This window comes from Tupaia chinensis, unplaced genomic scaffold (assembly GCF_000334495.1).
Source record: "Tupaia chinensis unplaced genomic scaffold, TupChi_1.0 Scaffold000361_2, whole genome shotgun sequence".
NCBI classification, from domain to species: Eukaryota; Metazoa; Chordata; class Mammalia; order Scandentia; family Tupaiidae; genus Tupaia; species Tupaia belangeri.
The window spans coordinates 2,374,268-2,397,952 of NW_006159858.1; the positions used below are offsets into that span (position 1 = coordinate 2,374,268).

The 23,685-nt window shown below is 36.3% G+C and overlaps 1 protein-coding gene and 1 pseudogene across 1 annotated transcript in view; one reads left to right on the plus strand and one right to left on the minus strand.

The window, feature by feature from the left end:
• Positions 1-23,685, plus strand: part of SGO2 (shugoshin 2) — a 43,391-nt gene that overhangs the window by 6,155 nt on the left and 13,551 nt on the right. Inside the window, 6 exon segments of the mRNA XM_006152994.3 lie at positions 4,665-4,799; positions 7,910-8,085; positions 9,144-9,221; positions 12,257-12,342; positions 19,413-19,639; positions 21,025-23,684. Of these exon segments, the coding sequence (XP_006153056.1) occupies positions 4,667-4,799; positions 7,910-8,085; positions 9,144-9,221; positions 12,257-12,342; positions 19,413-19,639; positions 21,025-23,684 (3,360 nt within the window). The 5' untranslated portion in view covers positions 4,665-4,666.
• Positions 1,537-4,348, minus strand: LOC102489644 (tryptophan 5-hydroxylase 1 pseudogene; annotated as a pseudogene).

Below are 23,685 nucleotides of genomic sequence, written 5' to 3' on the forward strand. Positions count from 1 at the left end.
CCCAGGTCAACCCAGGATCCAAACCCTGGGCCTTCCCATATGGCTCCAGCATAACAGTACAGCACCCTACCACTGAGCCCATGCTGCTGCAGCTGGGTCTCATATGTCTTTTTTAATGGTCTAAACAGAATTGTGGAGTGGATTGTAGGCTATAGGAATTCAAGAAAGTTCAAGATAGATAGTCAAACTGAAAACATAAATTTTGGAGTTTTTGGCATCAATGTGGTATTTTAAGTCAACGGGACTATGAAATTGCCAAAAGAGGGAATATAGATAAAAGAAGTTCAAAGAGAGAACCTATTACAGGCTGAAAGAACCAATAAAAGAGATTAAGAAGGAACAGGTAGTTAGGAAGGGAATGAACATAGAGTGTGGTATTCTAGAAGCCAAGGAAAGTTTTTAAGAAAGGAGAAATTAACTGTATTAAATGTTGCTGACAGATCAAATTAAATGAGTACTCAGGATTGACCATTAGATTTAATGTGTGGAAGTCGTTAGAGACCTTGGCAAAGGTTTGGTGGAGTAGTTGTAGCGAAAGCCTGCTTGCAGTAAGTTTAGGTGAGAATTGCAAACTGAGTAAAGACAATTCTTCTAAGTTAGGCTGTAAAGGTCTGCAGAGAATTGGGGTGGTGATCTGAGAGTGAGTGGGGGAAAAAGGGAGGTTAAGATGAGAGTAATAGCGATATATATGTGTGTGTGTGTGTGTGTACATATATATATACATATATATGTATATATATTTTTTGGGGGGGTGGCTATAGGGGGTGTACACTTGCCAGAAAGACAGAGAGAGAGAGACAGAAAGCGAGAAATCACTCCCCAGGGCGGTTCCCTCTCAGGATCTGGGCATGCATGCACACGTGCCCAGTGTGAGTTTAAGTCACTGAGTCTGGGACTCGAGCCGCGGTTGACTACATGGGAGTCCAATGACATAGCCATTACGCCAACTGCTGGTCTCCTATAACGATATATTTTTAATGATGATGAGAATGACACAGTGGAAAAGAAAAAGTCAATGAGGTAAATGAGAGAATTGCTGGAATGATGCTTTTGAGGAGGCAGGAAAGCATAGAATCCAGTATACAGATCCATATCTAAGTAAGACAGACTTCACCTTGGGTAGGAAACCAGACAATTCTTTTTTTTTTTCTAGCTCCATAATATTCATCAATACATCCTAAGTGGTCATAAAGATCATTTTACACAAGAAAGTTTGGGGAAAATAGAGTTGAACTGAGGCTAGATCTATCCATTGGGTCAAACAACTTCTCTGTTAAAGATGGGTCATCACTGAGTTAGTTATATGATATGTGAATTATATTTCAATAAAGCCATTACCAACAAAACAAAAGGATAGCAGATAGAGTGTGCAGGTGCAAATTTCCTGCCTGGTAATTCATTAGGGGATGAGATTAGATAATATCTTTTGGCTATAAACTGCTAGCCCTCCAATGATCAGATCTTCAAGAAAAGCAAAAGCTGGCCAGCAGCAGGTAAATTGATGCCCAAATGTTTCTGGATTGGGACTAGAAACTGTCAGACACTTGGCAGCCTGCACATCTTGGCAAGGGTGTCACTGACCATGTTGAGATCATGCCACAGCTCATTGATGGCGCTGGTTATGCCCCTGGTGTCTTTCAGAATTGAGTACTCCATGTATGTGTTATACTTCATTTCAAATGGATACTTAATTGTTTTGGTAAATTCTCTCATCTTTACATCCTCACAGTTTTCCAATACAAAGCAGACATCATGGAAGGTTGTGATGAATCACTCCTGCTTGCTGGTGATCTTGGGATCCTAGGGCATTACTTTGGCATGATCAGAAAGTGCATGTTTGAGCTCACTGATAGATTAAAGTAATCTGACACCAAAGACTCTGTGTTGCTCATCTTGTTTAAATAGACCAAGCTCCACAGTGAAAAAGTAGTATGTTGCCAGTTTTTGAACAGCCTCCTCTGAAGCTCCAAGGGAAGCTAGGCCAATTCTTGGGAGAATTGAGCAAAGCTAGGTTCAGCCAAAATAGGAACATGACCTAAGAGTTCAGGACATGTATCTGGCTCTGGGATATAGAGAGGATCTGAATTGTGTCTCATGTACTGAGTGCAGTGAAAAGTTCAAAAGGCTAAACCTGAAAAGAAATATCTTGGTCATAGGTAACTAGCCACAGGAGGGATGGAAAAACCTGTACACTCTTAAAAAGTTTGAGACATATTCCAATTGTAGGATATTATCTTCCTGATAGCCACAATATTTAGAAAGCAAAGGTAGATTTTTGAGATATTCTTTATAAGTGCAGGTTGGGTAGAGTTTGTTGAGGTCTCAGAAGACAGACAGTTCCCCAGGTCTTAAATCTCCTTGTCAGTGAATTCTACCCTAGGGATGGGTTCTCTATGTTTCTAGTTCATAGCCACATCTGCAAAATACTTTTGTCTTTTATGATAGACATTGTCTTTGAATCCAGAATGGTACACATCTAGTTCAGATCCATACATCAGAACTCTGTTGGCACAATGACCTAGGTCGGAAATTTTCTTTAGAAACCAAGGAACAGTTTCCATACCATCTTTCTTCAAAGTAAAATTATCTGGTGTATTCACAGAGAGAACGTTAACGTCACATGAAACATATCACTCAGTTGTTCTCTGTTGATAACACAGTCAACAAAAATCTCAAATGCTTAGTTTCTCCTTGCCTTTTCAGGACTCAATATGTAACAGGTTGACATGCTTCTGGAAGTTTTTCAGTGCTTTTATAAATCCTCCAACTTCATTCTTTAAGGAAAAAAAGAGTGATCTTTCTTCTCCTTGTCTTCAATCATGATGAATTTGGTGTCCTTCTCTCGGACTCCCCTAGTGGTAAACCTGGATCTCCAGACAATTCATTTATAACAACAGGAGAGAAGACACATACAATAGTAGATAGGTAATTGTAATAGAAGTTTTTGAAACAGTGCTCTACAGATGGGTTCAGTGTTCTCAGAGAGGAATTATCAACTAATCAAGAGGAGTAACCCAGGGGTTGATAGTTGACAAGAATAATGAGGGATGGGGTAATAGAGTCTAATGACATTGTATTTAAGGCTGAGAAGTTTTAGGGAGCAGAGAGAATGAAGGGGGTGCTGAGCTATAGGAGGATACTGGAGAAAAAAACATTCCTACCTGACAGGACTGCAGGAAAATCCGTGTCCTGGGGGCGTGTCTGGTTCTAGAAGGTGCAGGGAACATGCAGAGAGGAGATTGAGATTGTAGAGGTTTTGCTGGTGATGGATTGTGAGTTCCAAGGGAATTCAATAGTTGGCCAAGAGTAAGATATGAACACTATATTCATTTCCTGTGGCTACTGTAACAAATTATTAATATCACAAATGAGGTCGTTTAAAATGACAAAACATTGTTTTTTCACAGTGCTGGAGGCCAGAAGTCCAAATTCAGTATCACTGAGCAGAAGTCAAGGTGTCTGCAGGCAGCACTCCCTCTGGAGGTCTTGGGGGAATCTTTTCCTTGCATCTTCCAGCTTCTGGTGGCTGCCAGCAATCCTTGGCTTGGTACTGCACCACTTTAATCTCTGTGCAGACACTAGTGATGCTATGTAGAGACTACCCAGGTGATCCAGGACAGTCTCCCCATTACAAAATCCTCAGTTTAATCAAATCCACAAAGACCTCTTTTCTACATAAGATTTAGAATTACAGGACCTTGTATCTTTGGTGGGGGGCATTTTTCAGCCTACCTCAGGACCAACTGAGGGATGTGCAGAGCTGGAGGGGATTTAGAGTAAGATGAGAGTGACCTACAAGTCTTGTCTGATTGACATAAAGAGCATAGTAAAATTAGTCCTGTGGTCTCCAGGCAAGTAGTGATGAAGAGGCTGAATGTTGGAATTTAGATAGGCACAAGTGAGAGGTTTTTCTAGATTTCTGCAGTGGGAAGCAAGGAGAATCAGGGAGGAAATAGTCTTTGGGAGGTTGATCTTACCCAAGCACATGATGCATCATCAACCACACGTTCTCAGTACAGTTTTTTCCAATCTTTTCCTCTAGAGGAAATTATTTCTTCTAAGCATCGTGTGCTATAGCCATTATTCTTATCTTATTGTAATGTCATGATATCTTTATCTTCTTGAATGCTTCTCTTTCTTCAAAAATCAAATAAAAAAATAAGTGCCATTAGTTTTGTTTTCGTAACAGGCCATAAACATATAGACAAATTTAAGATTTCCTGCCTATTCATTCCTTTATACCCTGCTCCCTTGGATTAGGTGTATCTCTTCCATACTTCCATTGAATTCCACATGTATCTCTAAGGTTACATTTCTTACATGATACCAAACCAGTGTCTATACCCATGTTGGACCATGCATTTCATAAAAGTAGGAAACACATACTGTTATCGGTCCCCAGTGTTGTGCCTTAGTGGCTGGCACATAGATGTAATTAAGTTTGAATGAGAAAATAAAAGTCATTTACCTTTTTGGATTCTACATTAAACCACTTTGATTATATTTATGTTTTCAGATTACATGCAGAAGGTTTTTGTAAATATTTAATGTACAAAGAAAGAATGTTGTTAAGTCATAATGGTTAGTTTTTAGTGTGTGTATCAGTTACCCTTTTTTCTTTTATTAATCAATGCTGGAATTTCTTTCTTTTTCATTTGCTTCAGTGATGGAGGGCCCAGTAATGGAAACTGGCACACTTTTTACCTCAGGAATTAAGAGACAAGTGAAAGACAAAAGAATTTCAAAGACTGCCAAATTGAATGTTTCTCTTGCTTCAAAAATCAAATCAAAAATAATAAGTAAGTGCCATAAGTTTTGTTTAAATAATTATTTATTTAATTTTATCATTATTATTATTAATATTATTTTTAATTTGCTACAGGGCACGTGTGTTCATCAGAGAAAGAGATGAAAGTGAGAAAACAAGCCTCCATGTCTGGGACTCAATCTGTTACCCACCATGTGGGGAGTCCAGCACCTTAACCACCATACCACCTGCTAGCTCCAATATCATTGGTTTTAAAGTATAGGTTGAGCATCTCTAATCCAAAAATCCTAAATTCACAATGTTCCAAAATCTGCACCATTTTGAGTGCTGTCATGACACCACAACTGGCAAATTCCACATTGTGTCAGAATTCCATGTAACAAATCATAATCCAAGCTGTGCAATAAAACAGTTTTCTGTAAAATTACCTTCAGGTCATATGCATAAGATGTATATGAAACATAAATAAATTTTGTGTTTAGATTTGGGTCCATCAACATTTCTCATTGAAATGAGAAATGTTTTTCTCTTTTGAAATATTCATGTAAGTATTTCAAAATTTCAGAAAATCCCGATTCTGAAATACTTCTGTTCCCAAGCATTTTGGATGTGGGAGCCTCAAGTTGTATACTCACAATTTTTATTTGCTGTCATGTTTTATCAAGTGCAGGAAATTACTGAAATGAGTATTTTGTTAACTGATATATTTTTTTCCCCATTTGATCCTTCCTATTAGTTGGATGGTTTCAATGATTTGCATTCTGTAGTGACAGCTGAATTTTCAGCAGCAAGGCTGGTGTGGCCAAAGAGAGCTATTTCCTACACTGTAAGGAAATACTAATGTGACTTTTCTGGAAAAGAACTTTATTTATTTTATAAAAAATTATTTATTTTACATTCATTCACTGTCCATCATCATTCTGGAAAAGCTTAGCAACTAGATGAGAGGTAGCCAAGAGGTGGCCTAGGTAGCATACCATAGTGGATGACTTTTTATGGATACTGATTGTCAAGAGAGCCCTCAGCACTTTGGAAAAGGGATTTCATGACCTGCAGAGACACAGTGCCTGAAGGCAAAAAAAGGAGGTGGGAAAACCCTACTAGATAAATTTTCATTACTTCTGAAAAGTATCTTAATGGTTCATACCTCTGTTAGCAGGAGTTCAGGAAGTATCCTTGTAGTCACATTTCTTGCTGATATTTAGGGGCCTTCAAATTTTTTTTGAAAAGTAGAATTAATGTACAAGTTTATTTTGGTAGGAAAAAAATTTTAAATCCATGCAGAGTTGAAAAAAATATATATATATATATACTTTTTTCCATGAACATTTTGAAGAACTTCCCCTTTTATAGCTTCTATGAAGGATAATTGTGTGTGCCTTGTGAAATACCATACCTCTTAAATAACTTAATTAATTGTTGCTAGAGGATTTGTGTGCTCATCAGAGAGAGAGAGAAGAAGAAAAAGAAAGCACTTCCAATGGTACATGGCACACCACTATCCCATCTCCATTTCTCCATTTTGTTGGGATTTTGGGCACATGCACACATGTGCGTGGTATGTTATTCAAGGGTCAAGGGCCAGGACTTGAACCACTGTTAGCCATGTGAGATCCATCTCCCTTAACCACTAGGCTATAAGGCTGACACACCTAAGTATTTTAAAATCTCAATGTTGTTCCTATCTAGGTCTCTAAGGCCACATTGTGTATTCAGCAGTTGTTTCTCTCTTTGGCTGAGCTGTTGCTCACCCTCTGGAATAAAGGAATATGTTGAGTTAGGGAAGTATAATGGGAACTGGTATAAGGGAATATGTTGAGTTAGGGAAGTATAATGGGATGATAATTACTCTTCAGCTTCTGGAAATCCTAAATTGGTTCTATTTCTTTTTGTTAGGCTAAGGATGGCTATCTGTAGCTACTCTCTGTGCAATTGATAAAGTACTTCTTCAGACCCTGTGGTTTAGATTCCTAAACTCTCTCTGAATACTTCAAAAAGTCATTAAATTTTCTGAGACTTATTATACGTACATTATACTTTTATTTAGTGGAATATGTTATTGAATAGTGAGATATAAATCAAAATTATGAGATGTAATTAAATTCTAAGTGTACTAAGGGAACACTATATTTAACGTGAGCTTTACCAAGGAATTCACAATGAAATTTCTTTGTGACCAACAAAGAAATTCATCTCAGAAGTGATTTACATCATATTTACATAGTGCTTTTAAAGAGAAGAGATCAAGTTTAGATTGTAATAGATGCCTAGAAATAAGAGAGAAGATCCTTTGGAGGGAGGTAGACTGTCTCACAGTATGCCTCCTCACTCCAGAATGGGTTTTGGGAGCACTGATTAAATTATTCAGTTCTGGAGCCACAGAGACTAGCTTTAAATTTTCACTGATTGGTTACCCAAATTCCTATGGGACATCTCTAGTTAGAAGTGCAAGATCAGCTTTTCTGTTCTAGCTCCTAGTTAAAAGTAGGGCTATAAGTACCAAGATTTAGTTTTTGTGACCGATTTAATTACTTCAAATACTGTGTCTATCCTTCTTTAACTCTTTTTACATATATTCCATTAGGTCATCAGGAAAGTCATGACATATTTTTCTATGAAATTTCTATTTTACATGCCTTACCAAATGCATTCCTCATGACTCTTATTCTTCATTTTCTATCTAGCTTTAATTTCTTCAGCTGCAAACTCTGGGTATATATTTTTTTCAAAACATTTGTATTATCATTCTCTTCTAATCTTTAGTTAAAACTTACAAAGTAGGGACCAGCAGATGGTGTAACGGTTACATCATGGAGGATTCCGACGTAATCAACAGCAGTTCTAGTCCCGGACCCAGTGGCTTAAAACTCACGCAGGGCACGTGTGCGCACATGCCTCAAATCCTGAGAGGATAATGGAGGAGAAGAGATTGCAGTGTGGCCACCCCCTTGGGGGGTGATTTCTTGCTCTCTGTTTCTCTGTCTCTGGTGAGCTCATGCACCCAATAGCAAAGAGCTCTCTTAAAAACAAAAAAACTTACAAAGCGAGATACATTTTGTCTAAAATAAGTTTACTAAGGAATGGGAAAATTTATTAAGGTGTAAGTTTAATATTAACTCTTGAAAATTTTTTTTTTTACAGACAATTCTTCTATTTTCAAAATTTCTTTAAAGCACAACAACAGGGCATTAGCTCAGGCTCTTAGTAGAGAGAGAGAGAATTCTCGAAGAATTACAACAGAAAAGATGTTGCTGCAAAAAGAAGTAGAGAAACTGAATTTTGAGAACACATTTCTTCGCCTGAAGCTAAATAACTTGGTATGGCAGCTATGCTGTTTTTGAATTCTAAATTATAACTTAAATCTTTTAATTACATTGTTATAAGAACTCTAAAAATGTTCAGATCTTCAGTTGTGATCAATTTTTTTTTTTTTTTTGAGAGGTTTTTGCTAAAGGGTGTGTGCGCTCACCAGAGAGACAGAAAGCAAGAAATCATCCCCCCCCGGGGGGATGGTCATGCCTCATTCTCTTTTCCTCCATTCTCCTCTCAGGATCTTGGGCATGCATGCACACGCACCCAGCGTGAGTTTAAGCTATCAGATTCAGGACTTGAACCACGGTCGACTACATGGGAGTCCAGCAATATAGCCATTACGCCAACTTCTGGTCCCATGATAAATTTTTGAGTCAGTATGCTGTGTAAATATTAAGGGATAAGTTGTTAATGGGTAATAAAATAGGTGTCTTCAGTCTACAGTCCAAATGTGCCTGCTGTGTAAACCAGTGCAATGCATTGTTCAACATTTGGTTACTTATCTTAAGCCAACTTGCTGCATTAATTAATTTTTAAATGATGGTTATAAGTCTGCTAGTGAATTAAAGGAGCGGAGTTCCCAGAGTTTGTATTCTTTAATTCCAGCATTTCACTGGTTATAAGCCAAATAGAATGACAATTGCAGTTGTTCTTTTTCCTTCTAACTTTTAACTCTTCCTGCAAGACAAGGAAGTGAGAGACAATAATTATCTAGGCTTAACTATAAATCTAAAATGAGTAGAAAGTGAAGTGGAAAAATTATCTACTATACTTTAGGGTTAAATTCCTGTGGCCAACAAACTATGTTCACCTGTCATGTGATATATTATTATAAGAAAATAGAAAAATGTTTGTAGGAAAATTTATAATTGTTAAAGGCATTCAGTGCATGTTGTAGGGGGAGGATACTATTTGGACTATACAGTACAGCACCTTTTTAGCTCAGTGTAATCTCAGCTATGTTCTAAATCTTCTCACACTGATGATATTCATAAACTTGTGGTTTTTTAAATAAACTCCAAATCTTGACTGACTAAAGGAGGTCTTTATTTTACATCTACAGAATAAGAAGCTTATAGAAATAAAAGCATTCACAAATAATAACTTGAAGGCCGCAATTGAAATGAGCAGTCTTTCTGAGGTAAGTGAAATTTAAGTGTAAATAGTGTTATTTTTTAGCATTACTGGATAATTGATATTAGTTAAGTAGCCTCACGGTTTAGAGATTCATATTTCCATTTTTGTGCAAAAGAATGATGATAATATCAATTTTAACTGTTTAATGCACATTATCATTTTGCACATTTTTGTGCAAAGGAATGATGATAATACCAGTTTTAACTGTTTAATGCACATTATCATTTTGCATACTTTATTGTTAACATTATTATGTAAAAATTAGGTTTTGATTAAAAGTAACAAGATTAGACAGCCCAGTGGAAAGTAATGGAGCCTAAACAAACTGAAAAAGCAGAATGCCATTAGTAGAAACATAACATTTTGAACTGGCTATGTAGTGTGGTTAAGTGCTATAAAGTCTTGAAAAATGTACCAGGCACATATAAGCATGCTTCCAGTATTCTGATCAGATGGAAAGTAAGAGGGAAAAGGATTGCATTGTGACAGGCCATCATGGGGGTTGTTTCTCTTTCTCATTCGTGTACTCTCTGGCATAAAAGGGGGAAAAAAAGGAGAAAACAGTGACAAAGGTAGCATTTCAAATTAGGAAGGAATTTGTACTATTTTAAACAAAGATGGATATAACTAGGAAAGCTAGTTGGGAAAAAAAATAGAGGCAGATCTTGCTTTACACCATTCTCTAAAATAAAATCTAGATGGATTTAAATGTAGTTTTAAAAAGAAATCATATAAAATGAGGAGAAAGTACAACTGAATTCAAATTAGATAAGCCAGGCCTTTCTATACCTAGAAGCAAAGACAAAGCCTATAAAGCAAGTTATTGATAGATTTTTCTCAGAAAAGAAATTTGCTATCTTTAAGTCTTACTGACTGGGAAGACACTCCCCGCTTCCGCCCCCCCTCCCCTCAGGCTAGCCAATTATTAGAGATAGCAAGAGCTCATCTAGTCCAGTCATTTCCCCTCTTGCTAGTCCTTACACTTGAGGAGGCGATATTCCTCTGCCCAAATCATCCCAGGGCCAGATACCAGGCAGTGAGGGACCTCTTTTTGTTTGGAGAGGTTTTTGTTATAGGGTGTGTGCACTCGCCAGAAAGGCAGAGACAGACAGTGAGAAATCACTCCCTGGGAGGATGGCCATGCCAAAGTTCCTTCTCCTCCATTCTCCTCTTGGGATTTTGAGCATGCATGTTCACGTGCCTGGTGTGAGTTTAAGCCACTGGGTCTGGAACTTGAACCACAGTCGACTACATGGGAGTCCAGTGACATAGCCATTATGCCAACTGCTGGCCCGAGGGACCTCTCTTATAGCTTAGAGTCTGCCAAAATTATCAAACTACTCAATCCTAAACTTTTGCCCTACTCTGCCTTGCCTTTCCCATGGAAATGCTAGTAAAGACTCTGGTCTAAACCTTCCCTTCATTCTTGTCTTCTGCCCCCTGACCATCCTGATACTTTTTTCTATGGTGTGTCGTGCCCCCTGTCTTCGGGACTGTGTGTATGTTAATAAATGCTGTTTTTACCCAAAATTTTTCCTTTATCTCCTCTTATTGGTTGCACCTGATTAACATCTCAAAAAAATATGAAACAGAATAAAATCTAGGCATGTCTTCCACTAACATCTATCCATTTCATTTATCTATGTGCCTGTTTTTATGCTAATACTACACTAAATTACTGTGGCTCTCCAACTTTACTCTTCTGTTTCACAGTTGTTTTACTATTCTAGATTGTTTTCATTTTCATTAGAATTTTAAAATCAGCTTATTAATTGGACCATACCTTGTTTCTATTATAAACCTCTGCAGTGTAATAGGAACACATGGTTGTATGTTGACTAATTTTCTGGTCTTTATTAAATAAGTAAAACATGTTCATGTCAGAAAACTTAGAAAATGCATTTGAGAGGACTTCAAAAACTTTGTAGAAAAATGGAATTGAAGTATGATTTTTGGTACCAAAAAAATTGAAATCTATGTATAATTTTTTGTAATATACGTTTTTCCATGAACATTTTAAAGTCCCTCTCATAGAAGCAAAAATATAAGAGATATTAAAATCACCCAGGCTTTTTGAGTTTTATTGTTTTTTTTAAATTTTTTTTTTCTTTTTAAATTTTTACCATAGGGCATGTGTGCTTGCCAGGGAGAGACCGAGAGGGGGTTAAAGGGGGTTGAGGAGTAAAAAAAGTCATCCTCAGGGAATGGCTATGTTGTAGTCCCTTCTCTATTATCCTTTGGGACTCTGGGCTTACATACATGCGCCTGGTGCGTTTTTATTTTATTTTATTTTATTTTATTTTTTTGGCCATTTGTTGTAGGACACATATACTTGCTGGAGAGAAAGAGACAATGAGTCAGAAAGTGAGAAATTACCCACCGGGAATGGTCACACCAACCATAGTCTTTTCCCTTCCATTCTCCTGCGATTTTGAGCATGCACCCACACATGCATGATTTTCACACTGCTGGGTTTGGGACTTGAAATGCAATCAGTCATGTGTGATTACTGCACCTTAACCACTGTGCCACCTGCCACCCCCCTAGTGTTTTTCAAGACTCTAGGTCCAGGATTTGAACCCGAGGAGTTGGCCATATGAGATCCAACACCTTAACTACCATACCACCTGCTGGCCCTAGGTTTTGAATTTTAAAAAGTCATTTAAAATATGTACTATGAAATACAATGATATATTACATAATATACATATAAACTATATTAATAATACATATGTAGACATGAATGTATTACATATATATATAAAGGTAGTGTTTATGTATGAGTATATTCATGTGATTTATCCCTGTGCATAGAAATGAAGGTTATGTACTACAATATTGGTAGCAGTTCTCTTTGGGTGGAGGAAGAAAAATGAACTTTATCATTATATTATCTCATTGAACGATTGAGGGCTAATGCAAGAATTATAGTACTGCTGGTATCCTTGTATAATTTCATACTTTAATAACAGACATGTTTTAATGAGATTAGAAAACCGTTACTTTCCATTTTCTTTTTTTTTTTTTTCCAAAAAATAGTTCCATCAGAGTCCCTTTCCACTTCCAACTAGCAATAAGAAATGGAGTAGCAAACAATGCCAGTTGATGCGTCTTCCATTTGCAAGGTAATTGTTTAAAAGTTGATTAAATATTAACTTGCATACTTCTACTTCAATTGGACTTTGAATAGTTTTGTTTTGTTTTGTAAATTTTATCAAAAGGGAACATGTATTTGCTGGAAAGCGAAAGAGAGGGAGAGAGGAGGGATGCACTCCTGGTAGGGCATGATCACACCACAGTCTTACTTTTCTGTTTTTCCACCCTGTCAGGAATTTGGGCACACATACATATGTGCCTGACTTGTTTCTCAAGCCACCAGGGCCAGATTCAAACTACACGGTCAGCTATGTGGAATCCGGCTCCTTAACCACAAAGCTTAGGCCTGGCCAGAATAGTTTTTATTTGGTCTGTTTCTTTGAAAGATAGAAAAACATTTAAAAATAAATAATTAAATACTTGGTTACATTATACCCATTAAAGAATTTAAATACAATCTAATAGAATTTAGTTTTAAATTCTAAAGTAACATTTAGCCTTCCCATAGACCCTGGAGCAAAAAGAGACACAAGTGCACTCTTAGTTACATGGGCTTGAGTTACACTGATTAAGAGTACATAGATTTTATATGACAAAGCGAGTGTTTGTGCACTTTGTACAGTGTTTAATATTCACCAACTTACATTTACCTAAGGTAATTAAAGATGTTTGTGGTGTCTTGCTATGGGTTGTGTCTCTAGGACATCAAGGAAATTTATCCCTCAATTCAATAACCAAGTGATCTGTAGTATCCTGCTACTTTTCATTTCTTTCTTTTCCTCCAGGTAACTACCCAGTTTTTGCTGGGTAAATCTAATAACTGTTTCTTCTTTTATTATCTTACATACTGCCCCAAGCTTTAAAATTAACTTTTGTCTTTGTTATTCTCCTTCTGTCCAAAATTCTCCTTTCTTGGTTATTTGATTATAAGCCTTATAAAGCACCCTATTTCAAACTTATCATTTAAAAAAGTAGTCATTGAGGCCTGTAGAGGTGAAATCACTCAATGAATTAATAGGATTGACCAAATCCTTTTCTTTTAGACCATGTTTATTCTCTTAAACAATTTACAAGTTTAATGCTTTTATTTAGGTGCACAAGCAAATGCATTTATGTACTGAAATATTGTAAGTATCATAGTAAAAAATATTTCACATCTACTATGTCACTTTCTATTTATTCTATGTTTGTTCCATTGATCTGCCTATGGGTACTATTACTAATTTATACCAAGTTTTTATATTGCTATAGTTTTCTTTTTAAGAATTATTTTATTCATTGTCATTATTATTATTATTTTTTAAGTTGACCAGAGGGAGACAAAGAGAAAAGGAAAGTGAGAAAGCAAACTGCCAATTCTGGGACTCGAACTGCAGTCAGCCAGTGGGAGTCCAGCTGCATTAACCACTATGCCACTTGCTGGCCCTAATTGTATAGTTTTATAATAGTCAATTTTGTTGTCTTAAATATCCATATGTTGACTATTGTTTCATATAGACATGCTAGTCAAGTGTCAACTTGTCCTCCAAAATTATTTTTTTATGGTGAACTTTTGTTTGAAGTATATTATATATATATTAAGATCATGACGAATTTTCACAAGGTGAACATTGTTGTACAACCAATGCCCAGAGCAAGACACAGGGCATTATCAGTATTTCAGATACTCTTTTGTGCCCCTTTCTAGTCACTAACCAAAACCCACCCAAGGATAAATATTGGGTTGTTGGGAACCTCATATTATCCTGAGTTCTGACATCATAGATGGATAGATTTTGCACACTTTTGAACTTCATATAATGAAATCATACAATATTTATAGTTTTTGTATCTTGTTTCTTTTGTTCAGCATTGTTGGTGAGATCCATATTGCTGCGTGTATTAATAGTTGTAAACCATTCTCATCTCTGTATAGTATTCCACTGATTGATGATACCACAGTGTATCTATTCTTATGGTGAATATTTCATTGTTTTTCCAGTTTTGCACTATTGCAAATAGAGGTACCATGTATATGCCTTTTTTTGGAGAGGTTTTTGCTCTAGGGCACATGCGCTGGCCAGAGAGACAAAGTGAGAAATCACCCCACGGCCATGCTGCAATCCCTTCTCCTCTGTTCTCTTCTCAGGATCCTGGGCACGCACGCACACGTGCCCAGCATGAGTTTAAGCCATTGTATCCGGGACTTGAACCATGGTCAACTACATGAGAATCCAGCAATGTAGCCATTGTGCCATCTGCTGGTCCCAGCCTTTTTTTTTTTTTTTTTTTAAGAAAAAGTGAGAAATCACCCTCCAAGGAGATAGTCATGCTACAATCCCTTCTCCATTCTCCTCTTAGGATTTTGGGCATGCACGCACAGGTGCCCAGTGTGTTTAAGCTTCTGGGTCTAGGACTCGAACTGTGGTCAACTATGGGAGTCCAGTGACATAACTATTATGCTATCTGCTGGTCCCTGTAAATGCCTGTATACACATACATTCCTAGGAGTAGTTACTGGATTTATTACATATATTTGGCTTTAGGAGAAACTGCCAAATTATTTTCAAAAAAGATAATACCAGTTTACATTCCTACCAGCAATATATGATTATTCCTTTTGTTCTACATCTTCAGCAACACTTGTTATTAGCTGTCATTTTCACCTTAACCATTTTGAAGATGTGTAGAGGTATTATATTGAGGTTTTGATTTCAATTTTCCTGATAACTAAAAAGTTAAACATCTGTTCATGTTTATTTTCTTTCTGTTGGTTGTCTGCCATTTTTTAAGGAGTTCTTTATATACCCTGTTCATAATAAATATCTTCTACTCTGTGGCTTATCTCTTCACTCACTTAACAAATGGTGTCTTTAGATGAATAGAAGGGGGTTTTTTGTTTGTTTTAAGAGAGGCTTTTACTAAAAGGATTCATGCACTTCCTGGAAAGACAGAGACAGAGAGACAGAAAGTGAGAAATCACCCCATGGGACATGGCTGCACCGCAATCTGTTCTCCTCCCTTCTCCTTTTGGGATCTTGGGCACATACACAAACACACGCCGGGCATGAGTTTAAGCTGCCCTATCTGGGATTCATACTGCAGTCGACTCTGTGGGAGTCCAGCGATGTAACCATTACACTCTCTGCTGGTCCAGTATATTCACATCTGTGTTATTGTTGTGTCATTTGAGATCTGACAATTCTAGCTTCATTCATTCAAAAAAAAAAAAAAAAAAATGCAATGTGGTTGAGTTTTGGATATTTTACAAGAAGTTGAAAACGGAAGACCAAACTGTGTTTTTGCCATATTTTACTGTTTTATTTCTGTAAAGGAAAGAATGTATGTCAAGCTTGCGAAAAGTCGCATAAAGTTTATGATGACAATGCTCTACAAGAATGTCAATACTAAGGGTGGTTCATAAAATTCCATGCTGGTAATTTTTTATTTCAATGACGCTCCTTGGTCACGGAAGCCTAGTGAGATTGATGAAGACAAAATAAAGGCATTGATTGAGTCTACCCATGTTACATGACACAAAAGATTGCAGAAACATTGAACATTCCTTATTCAAGTGTTCATGACCTCCTAAGAAGCTGGGATACATAAGCTCAATATTTAGATTCTTTTTTTTTTTTTTTTTTCAGAGAGGTTTTTTTCGCTTTAGGGTGCGTGCGCTCGCCAGACAGACGGAGACATAGAGACAGAAAGTGAGAAATCAGCCCCCAGAGAGAATGGCCATGCCACAATCCCTTCTCCTCCATTCTCCTCTCGGGATCTTGGGCACGCACGCCCGAGCGTGAGTTAAAGCCACCGCGTCTGGGATTCAAACCGCGGTTGACTACGTGGGAGTCCAGAGACATAGCCATTACGCTAACTGCTGGTTCCCAATATTTAGATTCTTCATGAACTCAGAAGTTCATTTCATGGCACATGTAGACATCTGTGATACATTCATTAAACTTGAGGAAAACAGTCTTCTTTTGAAGCAACTGATAATGGGTGATAAGAAGTGAGGTGTTTACAACAGTGTGGTGCATAAATGGTCTTGGTCCCAACGTAATGATTTGCCTCAAGTGTCGTTGAAAGCAGACATTCATCAGAGGAAGGTTATACTCTCAGTGTGGTGGGATTATAAAAGTATCATGTTTTTCAAGCTCCTACCAAAGAACCAGACAATCAATTTGAATGTGTACTTTCTGCAATTGGACAGTTTCAATGAACTGTCATCCAGAAATATTCAGACCTTGTTGATCCTACAGGAGTTGTGTTTCATCACAACACTGCAAGACCACACACAAGTTTGATCACCTGTCAAAAATTATTGGAGCTTGCAGGACTAGCAGTTGTGTAATGGATATGTCACTGGACTCCCATGTAGTCGACCGCAGTTCAAGTCCCAGACCCAGTGGCTTAAACTCACTCTAGGGATGTGTGCATGCATACCTAGAATCCCGAGAGGAAAATAGAGGAGAAGGGATAGGGGTGTGGCCATCCCCCCGGGGGGTGATTTCTTGCTTTCTATCTCCTTGTCTCTCTCTGTCTTTCTGGCAAGTGCAAGCGCCCTGTAGTATAAGAAAATCCCCCCCCCCAAATAAATTATTGGAGCTTAGATGGGGTGTGTTGCCACACCTACCATACTTGCTTGTACTTGTGCCATCAGACTTCCACTTGCTTTGCTCTCTTCAAAACTCCTTACGTGGTATAAAGTTCAATTCAGATGAGGCTGTAAGTCAGCACCTTGTTTAGTTTTTTGCCGATAAAGACAGGTCCTATAACAAGCAATTATGAAGCTCGCTGAAAGATGGCAAAAGGTTGAACAAAATGGGTCATATATTATTGAATGCTCTTTGTTGTTTATGTGAATAAATAACCTTTGAAAAACATGAAAAAATACATCATGACTTTTTCAACAACCTAGTACGTCCTACCAGCGAAGTATTAGGGTGCTAATTTCTCCACATCCTCACCATTTGTTACTGTTCATCCTTTTGATTTTTAGCATCCTAAGTGGATGTGAAGTGGTATCTATTGTGCTTTTGATTTGCATTTCCCTAATGACTAATGATGTCAAACATTTTCATGTGCTTTTTGCTATTTTTATATCAAGATCATTCTCTGTAGATTTTTTTTTCCCTTGAGTTTCACTCATATGTTGCATACTGGATTATACCAGGACATTGTGAGTCCTATGTGGCAGAAAATCTGGATGTTCCTCCAAGAGTTTGCATATTTTAGTTTTAGTAGGCAGTAACCTTGTCTGAACTCTTATATTTTCCTGTGATGAGTATAACATCTGAACTCTCATTTCTTTTATCCTTTGCTGAGCTCCTTGGAATCTTTCTTGATTTGGGGAGCATTTATACAGATTAAGAAAATTGGGGCTCCTCTCTGTACCTCTCTTATCTGGTATTGCCTTCTTCACTTAACAGCTGTTATGGTCGCCCTAAATTCTGACCTTGAACCAGTAAGACAATGGGTTTCTAACTTTTTTTAAATGTACCACCCAAAGCTGTAAACAATGAGAAATTCACTATTCTTTCAAGTGTCAGTTCCCTTTCCGTATCTACATGCTTTGTGTGCAAGCGTGGTTTTTAAGGTTTTCCCCATAGGTTTTATGCACTTGCTGGAGAGAGGCAGAGATAGACAAAGAGAGGGAAAGTGAGAAATTACCCCTCTAGCAGGGATGGCTATGCTACAATCTTTTTTCTCCTCTATTCTTCTCCTGGGATTTTGGGAGTTTGGAAACACATACACATGTACCAAGTGTGATTTTCAAGTCGCCAGGTCTGAGACTTGAACTGCAGCTAGCAATGTGGGAGTCCAGTGCATTAACTACTATGCCACCTGATGGCCCTCTACCTGCTTTCTGTCTACTCTCCAATGACTCCAGTAGGAAATGTATATGTGTGTGTATGTATATAAATATAAATATAAATATGTATAAAATAGTCTAATAGGGTGTGTGTGTGTGTGTGTATAAATGTACAAACTAGAATTTACAGTCATTATGTTGGATACGGTTGGTCTGAAAGTAGCTATTCGGCCATTACCAGAAGCATATCCTTCCTCTCTGTTTATCTTTGTTAACTTCTTTCATTAAGTGGTGTAGAAATTTCTTCCCAATGGTTGGTTAAATGATCAATAGTTACCTTTAGATTTTTTCACAAATATTTTTTAATATTTATTTTTCTCAGTATAAATTATACGTATACGATTTTTGGAGGGTAGCAGGTAAAATCTTTACTGTTGATCTTCAGACATGAAGAATCATTACTTTTGATTTTTGGAATTTAAAAATGTTTCTAGGCCAAATTATTTCTGGATTTCTGGTTTTTTTCTTCCCATATATTTAATGACTCTAGAAATAGGATTTTGGTTTACATTGATACCTTTTGGAAACTTAGCAAACTTATTTTTTATATAATTTTATGTACAATTTTACTTGCCAGGAAGTAAAAGAAGAAGTTTAGGTATGTTATAAAACTTGTTATAGGAAAAATATAAATACTGTAAATGACTACAGGTGTGTTTGAACTTAATTCATTTCACTATAGTAATAATTTTATAATGATTATGTCAGTTATCTTCTTTGAGGCCACCATGATTATGAGGATAAGAGGAAATTTGTGTTTTACTCTAAGTTCTATGCTACTAGAAATTGCCTATTCCCTACTTTAAAATGTCTTCATCGAACATGAAAATGCACCAGGGTGGGTTTATAGTGGAACAAATAAATGGGATATGTAAAGAGCTATCCATATGATATTCTTCCTTTTTTTAAGAAAAAAGTATATTTTTCAAAGTATTTTTAAAATATATGTATATATTTTTAAAAAGTATATTTATTTCTTCCATGAATAAGAGAGAGAAGTAGACAGCATTCCTTACAAGGTCATGATGCCCCAGCCTTAGCCAGCCCCAGATCATGGGAACACGCATGCCTGGTATACTTAGGGAGGTCTTCAGACACGAATCTAGAACCTTCCCATGTAGATCAACCTCACAGAGCATCAGTTTTAGCTACATGTTGCTGTTCAGCAGCACCCCCCCCATACAATTTTCTTAGCAATTTTTATGAAACATAAAATAACCTCATTTCATTCTTACTTCCTTTTAGGGTTCCTTTAACTTCACATGATGATGATGATGATGATAAAGAGAAAATGCAGTATGATAATGATATATCAAAAACATCATCTGATATTATTTCTTCAATATCAACAAGACAACCTTTATCAACTCAGTATGATTCAGAAGTATTATTTCATAAAGAAAGTAATGAAAATATGTATTGTTTATATGATTCAGAAAATATCTCTTCTACAGTTGGTGTATTTCTCAAAGGTGAGATTGTTTCAAAAAATTCATCTTGAATATCAATATTAAATAGTTACAAAGTCATCAAATTTTCATGTGGGCAATGAAATATAAACACTAATAAGCTAGATCTCTTTTTTGTGGATTTGCTAACTTTTACTATTTAAGAACGGCTCATGAAAAATTTAATTTAAAAATAAATATGCTGGGACCAGCAGATGGCATAATGATTATGTTGCTGGACTCCCATGTAGTTGACAGTGGTTTGAGTCCTGGACCCAGTGACATAAAACTCACACCAGGCATGTGTGTGTGCATGCCTGCCCAAAATCCCAAGAAGAGAATGGAGAAGGGATTGTGTCATGGCCACCCCCACTGGGGGGTGAGTTCTCACTTTCTGTCTTTGTTTCTGTCTTGCCAGCAAGTGCATGTACTCTATAGCAAAAATCTCTCTAAAAAAAAAAAAAAACAGTGAATATGCTAACTGCAGTGTTTTGAAATAAGCAGACCTAAAGAGCCTTTCTTGATATCTTAGTTTGTGATTTGAAAAATATCATATATTTATTTAGATTCACCTTCTTCTTTTTATAAATATGAAAATTAGGGGCCTAAATATTAATATTAGGTTTTCATGATATACTTTTCTGTGTTTTTCTGTGCAAAAATGTGGCATGACTTTCTTGATGACCCAATAGATATAGTGATTTTTTTTCAAGAATATTACCAATTATAAGTAAAGAAAAACTTGGGCCTGGTTAATTATTTAGCAAGAAACAATGATGGCACTTACATTTTATTTACATAGTGTTTCTAAAGTTAGTCCTGTGGTACTTATGTCATTTGTCATAGATTTTCAGATTGAGATATGGAACTGTAACTACATCGAATTTAGAGCTTAGAATTATTTTCCATTCTAAGGATTTATATATATGCGTGTGTGTGTGTGTGTGTGTGTGTGTGTACATATATTTTATATGTATATGTGCATGCATGTAAATAAGATTTGCATAAATTTTAGCTGCCTCCTGATATGATAGCCTTTTGATAGTAATCTTTATCAGAGTTACTACTATTATTGGAGTTTATTTGCTGGCTTTCTTTCACTCTAGAAATATATATTAATGACTGTACTTTTGGCTATACTCCACTCTGCTGCTGGGGCTGAAACAAATTGAATTGTCAGTATATATTTTTAATAGATACAAATGTAAAATGTGACTTATGAATGCTCTGATCATTTCTAATTTATTTTTTATATCAGCCTAGATTCTTAGTGATATAAAGATATAAACAGAGTACATTATCCAAAATTCTGTGAAACTGCTCAATTTCTCATCTAATTTATTTAAAATAACTCACTACTTATTTTATTACTTATTTCTGAATGTCGTTTTTTTTTTTTTATTTTATAGAAAGCCATTTCTACTCAGATCAAAGTTCCAAGAGTTCTCTAATGGATGAGATAAGAAATGCCCCATTTATTAGCCCCAGAACGGAGAAACTGTCTTCTAGTAAAGTAACTGAAAGAAAGAAGCGTGTGTCATTTTCGGAGTCAAATAATCCTTCTACAGACACTCCCTGTGTGACAGATATAGATCATCAATGGATTTCAACTCCACTTCTAAATTGGGATAATGGGATAAATTATCATACCAGTGAAACAAATGCTAAAATGCAAGGAAATAGCCAGTACTTGCCTGGCTTAGCTCCTGCATCTGGTAGTGAACCTAGTGCAGAGTGCATGAATCAAGTTCAGGATAATGATGACTTTCAAGCCCAGAAAACTGTGTATGATGCTGACATGGATTTAACTGCTAGTGAAACAAGCAAAATTTTTTCAACAGGTAATAAAAATAGAAGTAACACAAAACCAAATGATTGTGGAAAGAAAACTTTAAGAAAAGTGAAAGATCCAAGCTCTGAAAAAAAAAGAGAAAAATTAAAGAGACAGGTTAAAAATAGTTCAGCTGTAGATATTGAGGAAAAGATTGAAAATGGACCAGAAAGAGAATCTTTTGGCCAGGATGACAAAAAGGATTCAGAAGATCCAACTTTTATTGTCAATACTGAACAGCTGACACAGATGAATATACTGAAAAAAATAACTCCTCCTAATGACTTTGATCAAGATGATGGACAAAATACACAGTTTAATAAAAAGAAGAAAAGGAAACACATAACCAGTGAGCAAGAGGAAGCATGCTCTTTCTTCCAAAGTTCAGATAAATTCCAACAGAAGAGTAAATTTGATTTGGGTCAGAATTCCCTAACCTGTAATGAAAGTAAAGCTTCTAGACAGACATTTGTGATTCATAAGTTAGAAAAAGATAATTTATTCCCAAATCATATGGATAAAGAAGTCATTTCTGAAAACTTAGAAGTCACAGGTGAATTTCAAACAACTGATTTTTCCACTAGAGATAATGGAAATTTATATGAGACCCAGAGTATACTGGATTTGAAAAAGTATGTCACTGATTCACAACCTGCTGAGCAAAATGAGTCAAAAATAAATAAGAAGCTTAGGCAGAAAGTAAATCGGAAGACAGAAATAATTTCTGAAATGAACCATGTGTATGAAGATAATGATAAAGACATGCATGACTCAGCAAAAGTTAACTTTTTCATCCAAGCCCAGGACGATAAAGAAACCATTTCAGAAAACCTAGAGTTTTCTAAAGAGTTTCAAATACCTACTCTTTTCACTAGTGATACTGGAAACCTATGTGATTACCAAGTCCAGAATATGTTGAGTTTGCAAGAGCAGATCACCAGTGTGTACCCTGTTCAGCAAAATGAATCAAAAGTTAATAAGCTTAGGCAGAAAATAAATCGGAAGACAGAAATAATTTCTGAAGTAAATCATTTAGATAATGACAAAAGCGTACATTGCCCAGAAAAAGATAACTCTTTTCTACTAACCCAAAAAGATAAAGAAATCACCCCTGGAAACCTAGAAGACTCAAATGACTTTCAAATATCTGCCCTTTCTACTAAAGAGCGTAGAAACCTATGTGAGTATAAGACTCAAAATGTTTTGGGGATGAAAAAGCATGTCTATGATATGCAACCTGCTTGTCAGAATGATTCAAAAATAGATAAGAAACTTAGACAAAAGGTAAATCGAAAGACCGAAATAATTTCTGAGATTAACCGAATATATGACAATGATGATGAAGCTGTACATGACCTAGAGAAAGGGGACTTCTTTTCTGTAACCCCAAAGGATAAAGAAACCATTTCTGAAATCTTACAAGTCACAAATGAATTTCAAACAGCAGATCATCCCACCAAAGATAATGGAAATTTATGTGTTTATGATTCCCAGAATATGTTGGATTTGAAAAAGTGTATCACTGATCCACACCCTGCTGAGCAAAATGAAATAAAAATAAGTAAGAAGCTTAGGCAGAAAGCAAATCGGAAGACAGAAATAATTTCTGAAACGAAACATTTATGTGACGATAGTGATAAAGATGTCCATGACCAAGAAAGCTTTGTAAAAAATCTTGATTTTAAAAAACGCAAATCTAAACAAAAACTTGAATGGCAAGGGATTACCAGTAGATACAGTATGGAAATCAACAATAATGAAAAGGAAAATTGGGATGAAATTTCTGATTCTTACAAACTAATTAAAAAGAATAGGAAGGAGTCATCAGGCAAGGCAAAAACCATTCTGACAAAAGGTAAAAACAAACCTATTTCACAGCTAACAGATTCTTTTCAGACATCCCTTTCCTTAGAATCTAGTTTAAAACATATTAGTAATGAGGCAGATTCTCATTCTGGAAACCAAATTGAACTACATAAGAATGAGAAGCAAAGCGCTACAATGCTGAATAAACAAGGAGATATCCCCTTTGTGGAAGTGATAACAGAAGGAGAGGGCCAGGTCAAAAAAGTAAAAAAAAAGACGTCCAAATCAATGAAAAGGAAGACAGCTGTAAATCCTTCTCCAGATATCCATTCAGTTATGGACATAATTCCTGATCCCATTCAGGGAAAGTCAGCTGACTCTGAACAAGCTGATAAGGAAAACAATCTGGAGAATGAGGAGATTGTTAAAAATT